Genomic DNA, 22,114 nt, shown 5'->3' with positions numbered 1-22,114 from the left:
TGAAGATGTGCCTGCCCATGGCAGGGGGGTTGGACTAGATGACCTTTAGAGGTCCCTTCCAACCCAAACTATTCTATGATTCTATTATTCTAATTTATTTTTAGGGTGGGTAACAAGCTTTGTGGATAGAGGAAAAACAGTAGTTGCTATATATCTTGATAGGCTTTTGACACTGTCATTCATAGTACTGTCAGAAAATGAGTTTTAGATTGCTGGTGTGTAAAATGCAGGCCGAAAAGTGGAATGCATAAACAGCAATAACCGATAACTAGAATATTGCACCTGGTTTTGGCCAAAGAAACGCACAGACAGATTTGAGAGAGCATAGAAGAGAGTGATAAGAATGAGGAACTATCCATGAAGGATGACGCACAAGAGAGGATTCAACAAACTAGGCTTGTTTGGCTTGAAGGAGAGGAAAAACTGAAGAGAAGACATAAGTTTTAAAAAAACATAAAGGTTGTTCTCAACAGGAAGAAAACAATGTGTCCTCTGTGTCTATGAGTATGATGAGAAGTAGCTGGTGTACACACAAGAAAGATTAAGCTTAGATATTGAAACAGAGTCACCAGTAGCGAAGATTGCTTGGAGAGGCTTCTGAATCTCCAGCATTGAACATCTTTAAACATCAGACAGACAGATGTTTTTCAAGAGTGGCATGGATATGATCCTGTCTTGTGACAGGCAAATGGCTTTGGATGGTCTCTTGAGATCTCTTCTAGCTCTCAGATAATTATCACCCCATTAACATTTCATTTGTTGTAGGTGAAGAAAGCGTTTTTAAAGTCAGTATACCCAGTGTAGAAAAATATTTATTCTCCAGCTCCCAGTATTGGGAAGAATTTGTCTCCCTTCACCTACAATACCTTACAAGTGCGGCAGCTTTAGACTATACTGTTTTTGTTTGTCAAGTATTACTACTAACAACTTACTCCTCTTAACCTGTGTGGAGCAGCCATTACATGACATTGTGTATTGCTATTAGGAAGACTGTAATTTCTGAGAAGGCTTCTGTTTGAGTTTTCTGGTGTGTCTTGGAATCCTTCTATATGGACAATTTTGGTGCCCAATATGAAGTAAAAGAAATTTCCAGAGCTGTCCCATTGGACTCTTTCTCTTGCAATTTGAACTCTGGTCATTATAAGCACTGATCATTATAAGCATGCCTATAAATATTCATACATTAGTCCTGCAAAGAAGACTTGGTCAGCAAGAGAAATATTAAACTGTTACTTTGTCTCATGGAATTCTTTAATTTTTAGAATTTGACAAACATGAGGAAGAGCTAATGCATTTTTCATGTACTCCAGGAAGCCAGAAGATTTCAAAACATTGATAAATCATGGCAGAGAATTATGCAGAGAGCCCATGAAACATCAAACATCGTGCAGTGCTGTGTTGGAGATGAGACTTTGGCACAACTATTACCACATTTGCTGGAACAATTGGAAATCTGTCAGAAATCACTGACTGGGTATTTGGAAAAAAAACGGTTAATATTTCCAAGATTTTTTTTTGTATCTGACCCTGCTCTTCTGGAAATCCTTGGTCAAGCATCTGATTCCCACACTATTCAGGTACAAGTAATAAGGCAATAATGTTCTTATGGTCACTATTAGTAAGTGAGGACCATGGAGGATTTCGTTATTTAGTTGAGAGAATTTCTTTCACTTATGGAAAGATTTATAGAATCTTCTAATACCGGATTTAAAGGCAAAGTAAGAATGCCATATCAGATCAGTTTACATAGGGTTTTTTTTTCTGATTCTATTGTAGGCACATTTATTAAGTTTGTTTGACAATGTTAACCGAGTGGGATTTCATGAAAAAAACTACGACCAGATTTTATTGTTTGAATCTCAAGAAGGAGAACAGGTCAATATTATTGAACCAGTTTTAGCTCAGGTAATGGAGGTATATATTGCAGTTTTTCATTACTTGATTTAAAGTAGATTTATGTTTTAGAGACCAACAGTATCGCATCATGCTATTATTTGACTACCTGAATGAAAACCACCTAATGTGAACAGCAAGAGCAAAGGCCAGAAAGGGCAGGACATTTGTGTCATTCTGTAACGATTACTTTACTTGTTTTTTCAGCAGTACTGATGTGAAGTGCCAAATCCATCACGTATCTCTGGAAAGGCAGTGGAGCAGAAGGAAGAGAGGAATCTTTTAAAGATTAGAGAATAACAAAGAGGGAAATGGGAGTATGAAGGACTGAGAAAAAAGTCGCGTAGGGCTTTTTCTCCTTGTGAATTATTAGTGAACTAATTCTTTAAAAGTACTTTCTTGTTTATTTCAGGGAAATGTGGAATTCTGGTTAGGTCAGCTGCTGAATGGGATTAGGAAAACAATCCACACCATCATTAGAGAGGCATCAATGGCCATTAGCGATTCAGGATTTAAGCTGTATGACTTCCAAGCAATGTTTCCTGCACAAATAGGACTTCTGGGAATTCAAATGATCTGGACCAGAGATGCAGAGAATGCACTGAACGGTGCCAAAACAGACAAAAAGGTGGTATTTAATGAATCTTTGGGGATTAATTAAAAGCATTGTTTGGAACAGCACGTATTGTGAAAAGTTAAAAGTAACGTGTAGGAAAAAGCACAAAATACTAGTTAAGTAACCAGAATACCAAATAAACTAACAGGAAAAGAGAATGATAAAAAATGTGTTAAGAGGTCGCATCTCTTCACCATCCCCCAGCATGTGCTTTAGAATTGTTCCTAATCCTGAGATTTTTTCTATTGTTCTGTCAGCTCAGTCATCTTGGGAAGGGACAATTTCTTAGTTTGGGAATATAGGGAATCTTATCCTATTACTTTCCCAAAATCAAATTTGGAAAGAAATAAGAGCTCCCAAAATTTGGGGAAATAACTGTGCTTCATGGGCATTGGTCTACTGTAACAGGGTGTATTAGATTCTTCAGTTGATGAGCTCTTTTTTTAGGGAAGGGAGAGAATAGAAGCCATTTGAGAAGGTGCTGGTTTAATCTCAAACACATAGAGAAGATACTGTTAACACCAAGGTGTTATTACTAACACTGAATCTATGAAGGAGGAAGGAGAGGATGTGAACTAAAGAGTTGCAAATTACCATTAATCAAGATTATACAGTGTGATTGGACTAAGAACTAGTAACACCATCCTACCATAAAAGTAAATGCAGGGGAATGGTACCATGCTATATTTTGATACTGAATGAAAACAAAGACTTTAGACTATAGAGAAGACCACTTAGTGCTACATTTTCTGCACTGTACAAAGCTTTCATTTACTTAGAATGAACTGTGTGTGTGTTTTTGGGGGGCGGGGAGGTTGTTTAGTTCTCTGATAGTTTTGCAGTGTTTTCAGCGTTTTTTTCTCAGCAAACAGTGTGAGTTTTAGGCTTTGCATATATTTATGGAAAACTAGTTTGATTGTTTTCTCACACGTTTGGAACAGGAGTCTATATGAGCTGCCCTTTCTGAAACCTCAGCACTTTATAATTTGTTGTGTACCAGGAACATCACTGACAGGGGCTCATGCTGTTTACCTAAGTCAATATTGTATAGTCACTATTGTATTGTGTGGAATTTTGTAACAGAACCTGGTGCCACAAAATAAATTATTTTAGCATTGGCATCTAAAATTACACTACATTTTCCCCCTCCTCTGGTGAGACAATGTGATAGATCTCCAGGTTCCTGTTCCCCCTAATGAGTAGATACTACTTGGGCTGATGTGCAATACCCAAAACCGGAGACTGATGGTTCTGAAAATATGCAGGGATGCAATCAGCTGAATATGTAATGTACAGTAGAAGGAGCAGCAGTCTTGGAATAAAATCTAATGATGTGACCTGTTCACCTAGATATAACCTTATTGTACTCTGTTGGGCTAAGAATGCGTGCATGGAGGGCAGCCTGCAAATCCAAATTTAGGATTCCAAGCCTAATAAATACAAAGCAGATCATAGATGTCATGGGCCCATATGTTTGCAGATGTTTTTTGTTTTTTATTCTAAACATTGGGAGAACAAATCATGCTTGTATTAATATGGCTGTTCTTGCTACGTGGAAAAGGTAATGCACACAACAAATCAGAAGTTTTTGGAACTTTTAAATGATTTGATTGACATGACAACACACAATCTGACAAGAATGGAGCGCACAAAATATGAAACTCTAATCACCATTCATGTGCACCAGAAGGATATCTTTGATGATTTGGTAAGTTTTTGAAACCCTTTAAGGGACTTTCTGTATGGAAGTTTTTTGCGCATATTAAAAAATTATGAACAAATCTTACAATCTATTCTCTTTGAGTAGCTCTGACATTAGTGCTGTGATATAGCATATCAGATTTAGTTTGATTTCATATAGATGACATGCAGAGATAAGGGCAAATTATATATAGGTATGTTCATAGGTTTAGACCCATCATGCACAAATTCACTGTGAGCAAAAGAGTTTAATTTTTTAAATTAAACTATTTTCTCAAACTGAAAATTTAATACATTATTTAATTGAAATGTAAAAGGAAAAAAAGTGCCTTTAGTATTGCTATCAATCATGTGATTTCCAGCCCAGCCTATGTGTTGATTTAAGGTAATAGTTATTCAAAGGTTAAAGCGGTGAGGCTCCATATATTTGAAAAGGGTAGCAACAGTAACCAGAACAGATATTTTAATTTTTTTTATAATTGAGTTGCATCAGACTTCCTTTAGATAAGTATATTGAATACATGAAACTATAATATAAAAATGGAAGTAAAATAACTTTCAAAAAGCTTGCATGATGCAAAGGTCAATAATTCAATACTGCATTGTTTAATTTATGCATATATGTTAGAAAGATAAAAATTAAATGCATGTGTAAAGAAAGATAGAAAATCATAAAGAAAACTACTGAAAGTTAGAAAGAAAACTGCCAGCTTCTAAGGTAGGCATGGGGTTTTATCCTCTGCCCGTAATTTTCAATTTATTTTCATAATTGTTTTCTTAATTGGACATTTCATTATCAATTAATTTAATGTCATATTATAGTAAAATTGCATCACAGAAGATTGGTTAAATATAAAGGGTCTGTATGTGAAATAAAAGGGGGCAAGTCCAAAACTGGGGAAAGGATTCTTAATTGGTAGATGTAATAATATCCTTTTCTCTCAAAACGTTCTGTTCCCTGCTAAACACATTCTTTTGTGGTTGAGAGAAAGTAGAGGGAAGTGGCTGAGAATCCAGAACCTCCTCTTCACCTTACACCATGTCTGCAAGGCCAATAACCAGGACTACGTATTCTGTAAGAGGCTGGTGGTTTTGAGATCAAGTGTCAAAAATAATGAATCAAGATCTATTAATCTGCCACAAATCTAAATATGTGTGTGGCAAGTTCGTACTGAAAAATACATCCCAAATAAACAAACACACAGACATGTATACAATATATTCAAGTGTTGTCCATGATTTAGTATTTCTGTGAGTAATGGCACCAGATACCATGCAGTGTAACCAGTATTGTTACTTAGTTTTTTATGAAGTTTTCCATCACTGTTCTTCAATATCTCCGTAAGACACAATTCATAATCTCTGTACACAACTCAGAGGAAAATTGAAGTGGTCAAAAGGTTCAGAGCATGTCATAGACAGGTTTGAAAAGATAATTCTGGATGTCTTGACTCCTGACAGGTTCTGTGCTCGTTCTTCCAGCTCTAGAATTTATGCATAGTAGACTTCTTTTCTGTATGGAATTTAAGATGAATTTGTTATACTGTTTCATTTCTGTATTAATGATTTTTCTTTTCCATTATAGGTCCGTATGAACATTAAATCTCCGTCTGATTTTGAGTGGCAAAAACAGTCGCGATTTTATTTTCTTGAAGACTTGGATAAATGCGTTATCCAAATCACTGATGTAGAGTTCACCTACTGCAATGAATACTTAGGGTGTACAGACAGGCTTGTTATAACTCCTTTAACTGACAGGTAGTTATAAAAAGAATGCAGTGCATAGTACTGGAGCTAAGACTTAATTCCTTTGATTTAATTCCTTTAACTTTCACGAATTCTTTCTTTGGTTGCACTCTAGTGCTGCAATATCGGCGGGGGAAAGCAGAGGCCAGTGCTTATATATTCATCTAGTGAAAGCAGGCACCCCTAGGAGGGGTCTTGAATTCTCTTTTGAGTGTTTGCTTGAGCTATATGTGCTGTGGTAGGCATTGAAAAACTTACTTGTGCTCAAGATAAATATAGCTGAGTGCCATACGCTTCACCAGCCTAAACAGAGTGGATCTAAAAAACAATATATTGCTGCGTTCAATAAAGTAGTAGTTGCATGAGAATTTGGGATTATGGCAAGTGATTCATTTGAAGTCACCCTAGAGGAGAAAGCAGTAACTCAGGACATAGCATTGAATAATTAGTGCCAATATGGTTTTAAGCAAGGCCTATGGAGAATTATGGGACTACAAACACAGAAGATGCTCTGAGGGCAAAACGTAAGGAGAACTTTTTATTGGTGGAGTGTTAGTTATACAGCACTGTATTAGATGCATATTTTCCTAAAGTACTTGGTACTGCTTCAGCTAGGCAAGAGGCAGATGTATTTGCTATGCCAGAGCTTGTTCTTTTAAGTGTGGATAGGAATGTCAAAATTCTGTGCATGTTCAGTCATTTGTTGTTTGAAGAATGACTGCTGGCCAATTAATTAATTGAATCAACATTGAATTAATTAATCAACATTGAATTAATGTTGGAATTGTCTTTGCACTCTCTGTGCTACTAGATTTTATTTACTAGTGAAATTTCAGACTTTTGCCAATTTCTGAACCAAAATTATGCCCAGTGAGCTGTTTAAGAGAGCCAAAACCCTATGCTTGGATACCTGGCTTTTAACATGTAACATACATCTGCCAAATTCTATGTTACATACTCTACTATTCCTATGCTAGATAGAGATCTGTTTGCAGCAGTAAACATGCAGTTGATTAGTGGGTATGGCAGCACTACCACGCAGACAATATTTTTGCCCACCAGGAGAGACAGTATCAAGAAAATGTTGTCATTCAAAATTTGTTCACAGAATTAAAATGCAACCTAATTGGTTAGGGATTGATTCAAGCTGCTATGTCACACGAGATTGAAAACTAGCGCAGGGTGACATTGTTGAAGAAAATGCATCTTTTGAATGAGTTTAAACTATAATAATAACAACAAAAAAGAACAGAGGTATCTGTCTTTGGGCAAACCTAGAAAAGCCAAACAGAGCTGCAGGGGTTGGTGGCTATCCACTGTTATATACTGAAAGAGTATTTGAAGCAGAGATATTTTCTAGTGTTGGCATGGGAAACTTATGTACCTAAGCAGCGTTGCATAAGAACAGATTTTATTCCCCTTCTAGGCTTTTTCCATTTTAATATTTTTAATATTGCTGTATGGACTTGTGTGAGCTTCTGACAATTTTCAGGTAATGATATCTTTGCTTTCCATTAATCAACTTGGAGTCAAGTGCTGTTTGGCTAATGATTTTGTGTTCAGAAAGATTCCTGAAGCACATGATAAATACACACTGGCAGTAGTACATTACATTAAGATAATGGGACTGAAATTGAATGCTCCTAAACATCATGTCAGACACAGACCACGTCATGGCAGATACAAAAAATGAAATGCAAGTTATATTTAGGACTTGTTCTATGTATACAGTTTGTCCTTACCTCATTTGCAGTAGCAGAATTGTTAGGAGTGGTATTGTTTCTGTGTTCACTGAGTGGCTGTTAACTGATTACTGAGTAATAAGGTGATAAAGCATTATTATTACTATTATATTAGAATGAGTACTGTATTATTTTATAGGAAGTGTACTAGCTGGTATCATTTGGGTTTTTTCAGTGCTCATTTTCTCTCCCCAGATATATCATAAAGCTATTGAGTTTCACAGTGTTAAAATGGGCTTACTGGGATTTTGGAGCATTGTAGGTTAGAACAGCAGTCTTTCTACACCCTTCAGTCATCTCCACACCATCTGGGGAGGTGAGACTTAAACCCGGGGATGTCAACCCAGGATGGAGGCTGAAGCAGAAGATGATCCTAGGACTCATGGGTCCCTCCTCTTTCTCCATTGCCCATTACAATCTTCCCTCTGGTCCATTCCCCTCCTGGAACTCAAAGACCTAATGTGTCTGGCAGCATTGCTCTGGTTTGGCATGCTGGTAGGGAAATGGCAAGAACAGGAGCTGCTTCCAGCCTCTGTGCCTTCCTATTGCCAGATCAGAGAGCCCATCTGGGGAGAGAGTATGAAGATGGGAAAAAAGGCAGAAACCCAGCAGGTCTAGGTGCTGCAGCATAAGGCTGGGTCATGGAGGGGAGGGTGTATGATTAGTGTGAGAAAATCACAATACTACAGTATTTTGGTATTCAGCATTTAGAATTGGCTTGTGCATTTCCTGGGCTGTTGTAGTCATTGCTGTGCTGGACACATGCTTTTCTGCAGGTGGAGCAAAGGTAGTACCTGGTAACTCAGCTTCACGGTGTGCAAAGGGGGTGACTGAGGACTTACCACAGGGAAGCACACCCATTTCTGCCCCCTTCCCCAGCTCTGTGTAATACAACTGCTGTGGTTACATTAACAGACTTCAAGTAATTAATAGAAAAAGATTAATAGAGCTCTTTGTTCTGTGTCTAGGTGTTACATCACTCTGGCACAGGCACTGGGCATGAGTATGGGTGGTGCACCAGCAGGACCTGCAGGGACAGGGAAAACAGAGACAACTAAAGACATGGGCAAATGCCTGGGAAAGTATGTTGTTGTTTTCAATTGTTCAGACCAAATGGACTACAGAGGACTTGGCCGTATCTATAAAGGTAAGAAATAATCTGGTTTGTTCATTTTAGAGTCACAAGTTTTTGTCTCTTCACTAGTGAGTTAGCAATGATTAGTAGGGTATTTTCTTCTCTGTATCCTCTTATTTCCAGACGCTCATCAACTTTTCTTGATACTTGATTATTTATTCTTTTTTCCCCTTTTTTCTTCCTGCATGCTTTCCAGTTTTTTTTTTTATATTCTTGGAGGGTGTTTCCTACCTTTGTCCTCTTTTCTGTTTCCCTTTTAATCCTTGCTACTTAATTTCTTTATGCCTCTATCCCACCCATCCCAATGGGGAGGATATTTAGCCCTCCCTTGCCATTTTTGTATCAAGCAAGACAAACAAATACAGAGCTCGGTGATGTTGTGCAAGGCAGGGAAACATGCAAAGTGGTACAGTGTCTTATTTTGAACTCTAGAACTTTTTTGAAACCAGGAAAATGAGATAGTGGTTAAACTCTGATAACTTTTCATGATAAGCAGAGCTTTGAAGTCAGTTTTGCAAACAGTGATCAGGTGATCCAATATCTATGGACTCCATTATGTCGGTTTTAGTATGTAGCTACTATTGGTTGTATGGACGGACAGACCACAGAATGCCACCATTTTCTGTGAGTGGTGGGCTCTTAAATCTAACACAAGGTATCATAAACATAATTTTCACTGTTGTGATATCTCCTGAAGGTTAAAATATAACCTGGAGATCATTTCTAGTTTTAATTAAGAAGCCAGCAAAGGTGGCCAAGATTTTAATAGAACTAACTTTTGTCTTTGGCTTCTTATTTAAGAGCTTAAAAGTATCCAATTAATCTTTTCTAATGGAGATAGATAGCCTGAAAGGCATGCCAGGTTTGGATTAAGGTGATTTTGTAATTAATTGTGAAAAGATTTTCCATATTTCTCTCTTATCTCTTCTGTGGTCTTACTGGGTTTGTTTGTGGCTGAGTTAGATCAAGACGACCAATAGTACATATTTGGGAAGAACCGAGTTAAAAGCAGTACTTGTACTGACTTCACTGGACTACTGTTCTTCCTCCTAATCCTTTTGTTCTTTTACAGATATTTTTAGGCCTCATTAACTTGTTAACTTTCTTCAATGGCCATATCAAAAAGAGGGAAATGGGAAGAAGTAGAGCAAAGAAAGAAGGGGAAAAATTATTTGACCAGTTTGACAAGTTTTTCTAATCATGGCTCAGAAGTTTTGTGGCTGTCTATGCATTCTGCAGAATGCCCTGCTTCTCACTAATTGAACACATTAGCTCCATTTATAAGAACATGAAAATAGATAAGAAAGAAACATTTCCATTCTTGCTTTCTTCGCCTCAGCCAGCCTCCATCCCCTATTCCTCTGAGCCATGAGCCATGACAGAAGAGATACACTGAGCTTCGAAAGGGCACTGGTCTCTCTCTTTCTCGCTCTCTCTCTCTCTCTGAGGCATGCTCATGTCTGTTGCCTTCCTTCCTAACTGGGGATTTCCCTAGTTGGAGCTGCAGTAAGGGGCCAGCCTGGAGCAAGCAGGATAGCTGGAGAAAACAGTCAAGGAGACACTGCTACAAAAAGCGAGGATAAAGTGCCCCCTGCTAGAGCAGCCCTATCATTTCCATTCCAGGAATCTGAGGTAGTGCAGTAAATGTGGAAGCAGCAGATGGTAGAGCTAGTGACCATCCTTAGCTCTTGTGAGAGTTTAATCCCCAGTCCTGAACTGGTCCCATGAAGAGCCCACTCTTCTAGCTAGATGTTCTGCTAATGCCACAAAAATGGAAAGTTTGATCACAGTCTTCATTTAAAGCATTAGGCAGTCTTCTAGCTAGTCTTCTAGCTTTAGCTTTAGCTTTGGTCTTTTTAGGTGAATGCAGGCATTCACTGCCTTGGAGAAGGCTGAAACTGGCTCGGTGCTCCTATGAGCAGTGAGGGCAGAAGACAGGTTTCATAGTATCCCATTAAATTACACTGGGATGTGGGTTAAACTTTTGTAGGAGCTGGTGACTTCTGTACTGAATATACTGCGTTATTGTAGTCCTTACCTGAGGTAAATACTGTGTTTATAAGCAAGGCCAGATCATTACATATCAAGAGAGAAGATCGTTACCTAGTGACCAGAAGCTATGGAAAGCTGCTCATTTATATAATACCAAACAAACAGAGGAACATTTCTAAGCTAGAAACTGAACTAGCTGAATGTGTGAGTACCTTCAGTCAAGGTCACAAGTTTCTCAAAGCACGTCTTGTAACTTCCAGATCTTTGGGCCAACTTTTAGTTGCATGTCTTTTATCGTGCTTGCAGACTTTTAGTGTCCCAAGTTTATTTTACTTGTTGGTAATAAACAGAAGAGGGCTGGGACCAGCTTGATGTCTGACTAAGCATGAATATGCCCATAACGTCAAGCGCAGTCATCTGCTGGGTCTCTGCTGTACCTGCAGTTATCCGTCCAGAGGGGGGATGTCAGCCTTTGTTTCTCCTTGGAGTGGGCTTGTCTTTGATCTCACCAAGCTGTTGTCTTTTTCCTCTCTGCTCCTTCTGTGAGAATGTTTGCATCTCTTTATGTTACCACCTTTTTTCCCCCGACTCCTTGGTGATTTCACTTCTTTGTATTAAACAGTTACTGATTTGTGTCAACCCAGACATCTAGCCTCTGTATCCTTGCTTTGTTTCTGCCTTCTTATCCTGAGCAGTTTGGTAACTTATCCTTTCTCATTTCAGATTGAGGCAATAGTGATAACTGCAGCTTGTCATTGCCTTCTTTTAGTAAAATGGGGCACAATTGTTGTGTCTAAGAACATGAGCTGAGTTTTAGGGCTCAGCTTCCTTTGTCTGTTGTTTTCTATAAGCTGACCATTTTCCATGTAGTATTGTCATCATATGCAACAAAAGCTGAGTAATATTGTGTAATGTGTCCTTGTTATCTGGCTCCCTCATTTAATGGCATACTATTGTTCAATAAGAGTTAGAAAAGATCCTTATAGAACTCAACAAATTGGTACTCAGGCGACCATGATGCCTGTGACTGCTTACCACAGTCAATTTGCTGGTGGGATGGTGTTGCCTGGGAATTAGGTCATAGATCCCGCTGAATAGAGCCTGGATAGGGTGATTTTTTTCAGCATTCATCAGACTGTTGTGTGTCTGGGAGGAAAAGTAAGATTCTGTTCTTACATAAGTCACTGATGCTTTCATTTGTGAAGGGCACCGGTTGCTTTGGACTTATTTTCACAACTTGGAAGGGCCTGGCTTGGAATCACAATTTTTATGTTGAAACGTCTTTAAGATATCTGGTATTTCTTGAAAAGAATATATATATATATACTGAAGTCGGGGAAGGAAATGAGCTCTTTTTTGGTTTAATAGGAGGAGCAAAGTGAGTTTAGAGAAAGATTCTTTAATGCGTGTGAGATCTTTAATGGAAAAGAAGGATGGTTCTTCACAGCTGTAGAAGCGCTTTCATGCAGACTGATAAGAGAGTTCTCATGAAACATACTACATATTTTAGTGCACACCTTGAGAAATTCTTCAGAATTCCACGTCTGTGATAGGCTTTGTACTCCATCATCAGTGTTCTTCTGAACTTTTCACTTCATCTGGTGTTGTGGGTCAAGTTACCAGATATTAGCAGATTTAGCAGTGAGGAGAAAAAGGGGGTGTGGAGGTGGTATTGTCATGTCTGCAGCCATGTTTCCAGATTTTTCCTGTAAGGACAAGAAGTTTGATCTTATGAATAAAGAAGTAGAAAAATATAATATAATGTAATATAATATAATATATATAACATAACAATATATTGTGTGCTATAAAATTATAATTTAAAATTCTCCTGGTTGGCTCAGAGCTGAGGTTCTGTATCCCTGTTTCTCTCTCTTCCTGTCTCTTTCGTTTTCCTGTGTGACTCCAGCTATTCACAGACAGATGGTCTAGTCAAGGTGTCCAAGGCCTGGACTTTCATCTTTGATAGTTTTATTTTTGAAATTTGAACCAAAAAGTAGGTTCAGATATAACTGGTCATCTGACTTGGACCAGAGGTGACACATGAAAGTACCAGGGAAGCAAGTGAGAAGGTGAATTTTCAAGTTTTCTATTATATCAAATTCAGTGTTAAAATTGCCCAGGAATAGCAAATCAGGGGTACTTCATCACTGTTACTGGAAAGTGTTACTGGAAAGTGTTGGTGAATACCCTTTAGGAAACCTTGGTTTATACTTATAAACCTTGGTTTATACTCATCTACAGACAACCACGGTTGCAAACAAAGTCGTGTTTGCTTTGGTTCTGTTTTCTATAGTTACAGTCAAACAACTCCAGTCTTACCTGAGGTGGCTTTTTGTGATTTGATAATTAATGCAATATTTAATGGAAGATTTGAAATTTATCTTAATTCAGAAGGTGAATAAACAGGTATGGAGCTCTCTAAATTCTTTCAGGACCAATGAGTACCTTGTAGCTTACTGCTTCTGGGCTACACTTTGGCTAGACAGAGTTCTGTTTTAGTAAAATTTGCTTTGAATTATGTCACTATAGTTCTACCCCTGTGTAAAATCTTAAGAGATGTGTCATTTCAATACAAAAGAGAGTTTATAGCTGCTTTGTCATGATTAGTTACTGCACTGTCATACTATTTTTAGGCAGACCTCCCAGTGCGGAGCAACACATAGAGCCTCTTGGGTCACCTGGCAGAACAGGGGTTGTCACAGTAGGCTGCAAAATAATTTCTTCGTGTGTGGGGCCCTAGTACCTGCACTGGGGACTGTGGCCACAGTGTAGCGTTCAAGGGTCAGGCCATCCAGCTGTGTCTAGGCCATAGGGTCACTGACATGGAAAGGGACATGGAACTACATTGCAGAGATGCATTTTGAAGTAGCTATGCTGTGTGATTCATGTATCGTGAGGACCAGATTTGTAGGATATCTGTCCTGATTTGCGTGTGTGTTTGTCACATTTCTTAGACGTAGTTAAAGATCTCTTTAGTCTTTTCCTTTATTTTCTGCTTTTACTCCATTTCTGTATTTGATTACCATACTGTGTTTTGTGTGGGGACAGCAATTAATGCACAGCATGACAGGGCACAACAAAATTATGTTGTCTCTAAGCTGTTAACGCAGCTAACAGTTTGCTTGTGTGTGGGTGTATGCATGTGTGTATTTTCTCTCCTTTTTCTTTTTAAATGCCACCAGAATGAAATAATTTTGCAAGAAATGAATTTATTCAAAGCTGTGGGATATTGGCTTTGCCTGAGAGTCACGTTTCCTAACTCCGTGCAGCAGGTGGCATTACAGAACAAGTGATTTTTTTTTTCCTTTCCCAAGGAAAAATTGTTTGGCTAGAACCTCACCTTCCCATTCTGTAGAGCAATGAATTTTAAAAATCTTTAATATAGGGATAGTAAATGTAAGAGACAATATTATATGGAACAAAGTCCCTTTCTTAAAGAATGTCCAGCTTTAGGGCTTTTCGTTGTTGTAGCCAAAAGAGTAGATATTGATGTTTAATAAACAAAGTAGCAAAAACTTTCTTTTTTTTTTTTTAGAATGGATCCCAGTAGTCATGTAACACATGTAACAAAAGGGGCCAAATGTATTTGAAAAATCTCTGCAAGAATTTTTCATCAGGGAGCAGCAAGAGTGGGGCAGCTCCACGAGGGAAGACAAGCCAGGAGCCAAGGGTGACCACCACACAGGCAAGGGCAGGGACTTCACTGACCAGGGCACAGTCCCACAGTGCCTGAGCAGGGCAGGTTGGTGACAGCTTGTTCCATCAGCTGTCCAGTGACCATCAGACAAGGTGAAATAACAAGCTGGGTCCAGGGTCCATCTAGGAAGTTCAGTCAGAAACAGCAGGAGGCAGGGCTGGAGGTAAGACTATGGATAGTTCTGGGGTCCTCCAGGAAGTTCAGTCAGCAAGTCAGGATAACAGGAGATAGGGCTGTGCCCAGCCCTACATACAACATAGCTCAGGCAAAGACTGAAGACTTAGACCTGCCTGAGCTGAAATGGAGCTCCTGGACTGGAGGACAGTGTGGGTAGGAGCCCCAGGTAAGGCTGGTCAGGGCAATTAAGGCCTATCGGTATATCCAGGGCCCTGATATTCCTCATACAAGAGGGAGAACTTTAGTTAAAGGACCTGCTGCCCCACCAGTGAAGTCAAGGGACATGCTTCATTTGTTTTTAAAGACAGTAGGATTGAGTCTTTCATGTTTTAAATTTGGTACCTGGGTATAGAATTACTTTAATCGTTGCTTCATTATGGCATTGTGGTGTTTGTATATATTCCATTTGCTTTTAAATTTTGTAATTAAGTCCATGTGACTTTTTATTCTCTTCAAATTCTTTTCTTTTGGAGCATGTTTTTCCTTATAATATCACAGAAATTAGTTAGAAGCAGCTTAGGAAAAAGATTACTCTACATATGGAATTGAACTGAATTTCATGGGAGATCTGCAGTATTGCCCTGACTGAATCAAATCTTAAGGACCCAATTTTGGCTCTACTACCACTGGTTTTTATCTGATGTGACTCCACTGATGTTGTTGAAGAGTTCTTCCAAAATTACGTGGGTAAAAAAGACCAATCAATGCAACAATATTAAAAGAAGTCGTTAATGGGCATGAAAAAAGGTAAAAAATGAATGTAAGAATTATTTTCATATTTTTTTTCTTTTTTTGCTATCTGCAAAAACTGACAAATTTTGATTTGGCTATGATAGCTGATCACAGTAGAAGATGGGACAGAGTAGAAGAGGGGCAGAGAAGAAACATAAAAGGAGCCTCAACGGGATTTGGAGTAAGATGAGAGTTCCTAGAGGAACATCTTAAAGAGCAAGAGAAGATCAGACAAGGAACAGTAGACTCCATTACCTTAAGTGTCTTAAGGAATTAACATTACACATAAACCACCCCTTGATTTATTTTACTAGTGCTATAGGCATTGCCATATAAAGTATGGAGATTCGGGGGAGCTCTGGGCATAGTTGTTCAACATTGCAAATGCACAAATGCCTTTTCTTGGGCATGTGCTTTATTTCTGCATTTAGCACTGCCTTCAAATGGCTTAAGCCAAACTGAGCTTCACCAGCCCAGTGGAATGAATTAAGCACCTCTGAACATTTGTTTGTAGCACCAGTTAAAGTACTGATCCAGGTCCTTGCTGGACCCAGGCAGTAGGAAATACTAGTCCGGTATGGGCTTTGGGAAGGGAGGAGATGGCATCCATGAAGTTCCTGAGCAGACTTACTAGCCTTTGTCTCTTGTGAAATGGACATGGAATAGCAGGGGATTACGCAGCTTTCCCGCTACTGCTCTGGAAAGCTGCCACTGTAGACTCCTATTTCAATCCTGCTAACATGATACAGAAGAAGGAGTACTTGACTCTTCCAGAAGACATGCATTTCATGATGTTTATGGATACTAATGTCTGTCCACAACTCCATGGCCTGTTCCAAATAACAGTTTTAAGTGTGACATCAGATTCCTCTCTCTTGGACAGCAATTTTTGACCTATGAATTAATTGTTCTAAAATGCTACAATGCTTCTGTCACAAATGTAGTGATTTCTGAATTTGATTCTGTGCTTTTCATTTAGGTAGGTGTCTCTCAAGCTCATCTTTGACAATTTCACCCCCTGCCTAGATGAGTTTCCATGCTATATGCATGTTTATATTTTGAGGTACTATATACAATATTATTGAACACTTCCTGCCTTATGGTTGCTGTAGAAGTGTAGGATTCTTTGTAAAGAAGTTTGTATATCTTTCTTCCAAGGGTTAATTCTTTTTCTGGGTGTCATTAATGCACAGCCCAATTTATTTTGAGTTCTCGTTTTACGCTGTGTTCATACTCTGTTCTTCTCATGTTACATTAAGTTATATAGAATATGCTGTATTTTATATATAAATTATTCTTGTTTGATCTGATATTTTAACAAAATATTTTTCTTTTTGCTTTTTTAGGTTTAGCCCAGTCAGGTGCATGGGGTTGCTTTGATGAATTTAATCGCATTGAACTTCCAGTTTTATCAGTAGCTGCTCAGCAGATATATATTGTACTTCAGTGTAAGAAAAATAAGAAACCTCAGTTCATTTTCACTGATGGCGATGTTGTTGACATGGACAGAGAATTTGGTATATTTCTGACTATGGTATGTGTGTCAATATGTGTAAATGGCATCACTGTGAAAAATCTTTTATTTAATTTCTATTTAATTTCCCATTGAAATTTCCCTGTTGAAATCATTGGAACTGTCTGTTAGAAAATAGTGAATACAATTTGAACAATAATTCGATCAAATAATAATGATGATATTTTCTCTTCCCCGTATTTTTAACAGGAACTTAGGATTTGGGGTATGCAATTAGCATTAACTACATATTTTAAGGGCTTTTTTAGTTGAATATTTGACAGATTGAGACTAAACCTAACCATCTCATATTTTTAGTCAAAGTCTGTCAAAATAAAACAGATGTAATTGACCGCTGCAAGGACTACTGTGGTTGGTCTGGTCAGTATTTCACCACTTGTGAAGAACTTTTGACCACAATCCTTCTGTATGACAGCATGAAGGAAACCACCCTCACTCTGGTTCACTGGCCTCCTGAAGATTTATCTTTGGTGCCTGTGGACTGCCTCTAGCAGTGCAGGAGGCAAAGAAGTGGGAAAGCGTAATAATACCTTAAAAGCCTCTTTGTATCTCCCCCTCCTTAGCTGTAGGCTACATATCCGCAACTCAGAATGGAAGCATTTGTCTTTATTTCAAGGTTTCCTACCTTTGAAAAGGTGTTAATATTATCACTTTAATTTGAAAAAGAGGACAAATTAGTGGCATACAAAGGCCAGTGGGAAGGCAGTTTGGAAACAGCTGGAAGAGTTTAAGAAGTTATCACTGCATAGCCAGCGACCACTGTTCTCACAGCTGAGCCATGCAGTAGTCACATGAATGACTTGGACATCTTCAGTGAAAGGTCAGATCCGTTAGTTTAAATTATGCTCAGTAATGGCTTGCACTGCTTGACTGACTTTGCACTGAAATGGTCTGGGAATGCTCACAAGGGATGGTAACCTCAAGCACTGGAACGCTATCAAGACCCTGAGGAACTAACCATTTAAAACAGCTCCAACAAAACATGTAAGTGGTTGTCCATCTATGTCTGTGTGTCTTGGGCATCTCCAAATAACATGTGTGATGCCGCATACTTCATGAACTGCAGTATTTAGGCAACTGTGTAGTGATGTGTAATTGTGACGTGCTCAAGTTACCCTTTGCAATCTGGCATGTGCTCCTGTGTTTGCCAAATAATTATCAGAAAAGATAAATCTTCCTATCCTGCTTTCATTATATAATATTTTATTTTATATTTTGCATTTTTCAGAACCCTGGCTATGCAGGACGACAGGAACTTCCAGAAAATCTGAAGATTCAGTTTCGCACAGTTGCTATGATGGTGCCTGACCGTAGCATTATTATGCGAGTCAAGCTGGCAAGTGCTGGTTTCCGAGACAACCAAGTCCTTAGTCGAAAATTCTATACACTCTACAAACTCTGTGAAGAGCAGTTATCTAAACAGGTAAAATAAATATTTGTCCAGCTGTAAGCTGTCACTGGAAGGGAATGTAGAGAATATACTTTCATAGAATATATAATTATCTTGACACTGATGAACCTATTCATTTTTTAGGGTTTTCAGTTTCAGGTTCTAGAAACAGAGTCAGAAATCATCATGTTGTTTTTATTTTTCAAACTACTTTGTGTAGTAAAGGAAGTTTGATTTGTGATTTTTAAACATAGTGCAGCTATTGGAGAAGTTATGAGGAACGGTGCATAGTGCTCTGCTGAACTTTGTAGAGGACACATTTTTCAGTCTCCTCACTTACGAAGACTAGACCTATTGGAGAAACAGTGTAAGAATTGTAAATAACTGAGGAATGCCTAGAAGGCACTGTTTTGTTGAGTGCTACCAGAAAAGTGCTATTCTGTTTACTATTTAAGTAGAAATGAAGAATAAAGCTGCTTTTAAGAACAGAACTAGTTGTTGCCTTTTGAATGCCCTGTGCTGGCTGTCCACTAGAGGGTCTCAAAGAGAGATGATATGAATGGTAGGTAAGTTGCAGCTCAAATGAGAAGCCTGCTTTGGTTGGATCCTAATGAACCTGGGCATATTGACTACATTCTCCATTATATTATTTCAGTTCTATATCACATATTTGTTAGTGACTATGTTGACTTCCATGTACAAATCTTGGACTACACCAGAATAAGATAATGGTGCATCATATTGCCCTTATTATTTCAGAGTTAAAATAAAAAAGTACAAATCTGGATTTTCTCTTCCTTTCTCCATACCTCTGTAATTTCACTCTCAATATATATAACCAAACTGGATTCCAATTTTCGTTTCTCTCAGGTTTCTTTTTCTTGGAGAGTTTTACTCACCAGCTTTATGTTGTAGACTGGCTTCTGAAGGGTCATATTTGCTACTGGCTTCCCTGTAATATTGCCCAGGGTGTCTCCATTAGCCTTCAAATTAGTTTTTAGGCAATCTGAATCACCCTGTATTGATCTAGCATCACTAGTGTTAGTCCATTTGTTGCTGTCCAACCTACTCTCTCAGTCCTGTCATCTGCCTGTATTTTATAGTTACCAGGCTTATAGGCTGCATTTGTCAGAGGATCATTTTCCAAGAGCTCTCTCTTAAGTGGAATTCATGGACATTGTTTAGGAAAATTTGTATAGGCACAGTTTCAGCAGTTAGCAACATAGCTTGTCTCCAGCATATTGAATATAGATCTCTCTTTTTTCCCTCAGGCTTGGCCTCAGTAGAATTAAATTTTCTCATTGCCTCAGTTTGTGTGTTCATTTTTGTCCTGGACATGATTCTTTCCTTCACTGTGGAAGAGACATTTAAGCAGGCATCAGAAATTTGGCTGTCTACCTCTGCAAAAGTGCTTTGCTTATTTTGTGTTGGAACTGTTTCACTCCTGGATGGAGTACTTAAAAATAACACACACCCCCAAACAGAACTTAACTGTATACAAAACTTACTTTAAGTATCTTAACAGTGTACAACATTTTGTACATGACCATTGCTGCATCTGCACGAAGAGTTTCTATGTGTAGTTTGGTCATTTCTGCAGCAGAAACTGCCCTGGAGTCTCTGAGACAGCAAGTTAATCAGCTGTCTGATTAACTCAGCATGTTAATCAACATATTGAAGCATATAAGTAGTGCTTATCAGTTGGCCTAGGGATCATAGGAACTGCCTGGAGGACTCTGTGGAACTGTCTGAAATTCTCATCTGGAGAACTCCTGTACCAATTAGTGAAATGCTTTGTTGTGAAGGCACGTAGCTCAATTACCTTTTCTCAGGTCTGTCCTTTGCCTCATCTATGCTGATGCTAGCAAGGGAGTTCCTTGCTATTAATTAATGGAAATTAATGACCAAGTGCACTGGGTGTGCACATGGGTACAGCCCTCACACCCAGCTACATCACAATTATATATTTGAATTTTATGCTTATATCTCATTTATAACTTAAATTCCAGAGTTCTTACTATAGAAGCCATAATGTCTGTGGGGAACATCTTCCATGTGTATTTAGAATTTCTTCAGGACCCTCTAACATTTCTCCAGTATCCATCAGGGAAGCCTGCTATGCTGATCTTCACTCCTAGTGATTTACATTGTGAATCGTGATTCCATACTCTGTTATATGAGCCAGGAAGCATAGCTTTCTGCAAACCCATGGTAGTATGCTAGTTTGTTCTGCCTGTGCCTGTCAGCAGCCCTTTGGACAGTCCTGCTCTTGTGTAAATCCATTATATACAATTATAAAATCAGAGAACTGAGTTTGGAAGGGACCTCTGGAAGTCAATTAGTCCTATACTTGTGCTCAAAGTGGGGTCAAATAGAGCAGGTGGCTCAGCACCTTGGCTAGATGACCTTTGGCTAGATACTCACCTTTGAGTATCTCCAAGGATGGAGACTGCACAGCATCTCTGGTCAAGTTGTTGAAGTGTCTGACCACCCTGCCTAGTCACCATTTTGTCTGTGAGGATATTATTGGAGACAGTGTTGAAATCTCCTGGAATGCCCCTGCCCTGCTGTGTTGCCATTCCAGCAGATATTGGGATGTGTGAATCATAGAATCTCCCTAACCCTAACCCTCCCCCAGGGAGGACCAGGGCTTGCAAAGATGAGGCTAATTCCAGTTGTCAGAAGAAAGTCTCATCAACTTGTTCCTTATCAGGAAGTTTGCAGGAGACATCTGCCACAATGTTGATCAGCCCTCTAATCCTAACCCAAATGCTCTCAACTGTCTCATCAGCCATCCTATGGCAACGCATTCCCACTCTTTCACTTTAAAGGGTAACTCCCCATCCAGCCCTCCTGGCTTGTCCTTCCTGAAGAACCTGTATCCATGCATTGCAGCACTCCAGTCTTTTAAGCTGTCCCACCACATTTCTGTCATCCCAGTTAGACTGTAGCCCTGTAACTGCACACAGAGCTCTAATTTCTTGTTCCCATGAACATTATTTTGTTCCCATGCTACATGCATTAGTGAACAGGTAGTTCAAATCGGCACCTACTCGTGCTGGTTACCCAAGAAAAAAAGTGAGAGCTTCTGCCATGTTGCTGTCCTCTCGGCCCTTCCTTATCTGCCTGCATACACTTGAGATGGGCCACTTTCCACACTGTTTTTTTGTTCTTGAGGTTTCTCTTGTCCACCTCAGACTGCATCTTTTGCTTTGCAATTGGGTCCACCACTTCCTCACTTGAATGTGAGTTATCTGCCTCCCCCATCGTTCATAGTTAGTTGTAGTAATAATGGGATATTTTGAAAGACTTGCTAAAGTTCCTCATGAAGTTCTTCGTAGGTTGGGGAATACCTCTGATGCGATATCAGATATCTGATGCTAAACAACTGGGGTTGTTTAGCCTGGAGAAAAGGAGGCTCAGGGGAGACCTCATTGCTCTCTACAGCTACCTGAAAGGAGGTTGTAGCGAGGTGGGTGTCGGTCTCTTCTCCCAAGTAACAAGTGATAGGACAAGAGGAAATGGGCTCAAGTTGCACCAGGGGAGGTTTAGATTGGATATTAGGAAAAATTTCTTCACCGAAAGGGTTGTCAAGGATTGGAACAGGCTGCCTAGGGAAGTGGTTGAGTCACCATCCCTGGAAGTATTTAGAAGACACGTAGATGAGGTGTTTAGGGACATGGTTTAGTGGGCATGGTGGTGTTGGGTCGACGGTTGGACTCGATGATCCTAGAAGTCTTTTCCAACCTTAATGAT

At 39.0% G+C, this 22,114-nt stretch overlaps 1 protein-coding gene across 1 annotated transcript in view; it reads left to right on the top strand.

Annotated features, from left to right (window-relative positions):
• The window catches only part of LOC103896741 (dynein heavy chain 5, axonemal), a 152,017-nt gene that overhangs the window by 30,246 nt on the left and 99,657 nt on the right, over window positions 1-22,114 (top strand). Inside the window, exons 23-30 of the mRNA XM_019471358.1 lie at window positions 1,311-1,577; window positions 1,777-1,905; window positions 2,306-2,521; window positions 4,071-4,217; window positions 5,796-5,968; window positions 8,667-8,845; window positions 16,781-16,968; window positions 18,197-18,391. Coding sequence (XP_019326903.1) covers window positions 1,311-1,577; window positions 1,777-1,905; window positions 2,306-2,521; window positions 4,071-4,217; window positions 5,796-5,968; window positions 8,667-8,845; window positions 16,781-16,968; window positions 18,197-18,391 — 1,494 coding nt within the window. The remainder of the gene's footprint in view (window positions 1-1,310; window positions 1,578-1,776; window positions 1,906-2,305; window positions 2,522-4,070; window positions 4,218-5,795; window positions 5,969-8,666; window positions 8,846-16,780; window positions 16,969-18,196; window positions 18,392-22,114) is intronic.

This window comes from Aptenodytes forsteri, unplaced genomic scaffold, assembly GCF_000699145.1.
Source record: "Aptenodytes forsteri isolate BGI_AS27 unplaced genomic scaffold, ASM69914v1 Scaffold97, whole genome shotgun sequence".
NCBI classification, from domain to species: Eukaryota; Metazoa; Chordata; class Aves; order Sphenisciformes; family Spheniscidae; genus Aptenodytes; species Aptenodytes forsteri.
Note: the sequence above shows the minus strand (reverse complement) of the source record. Positions and strands in the feature narration are given on the sequence as shown.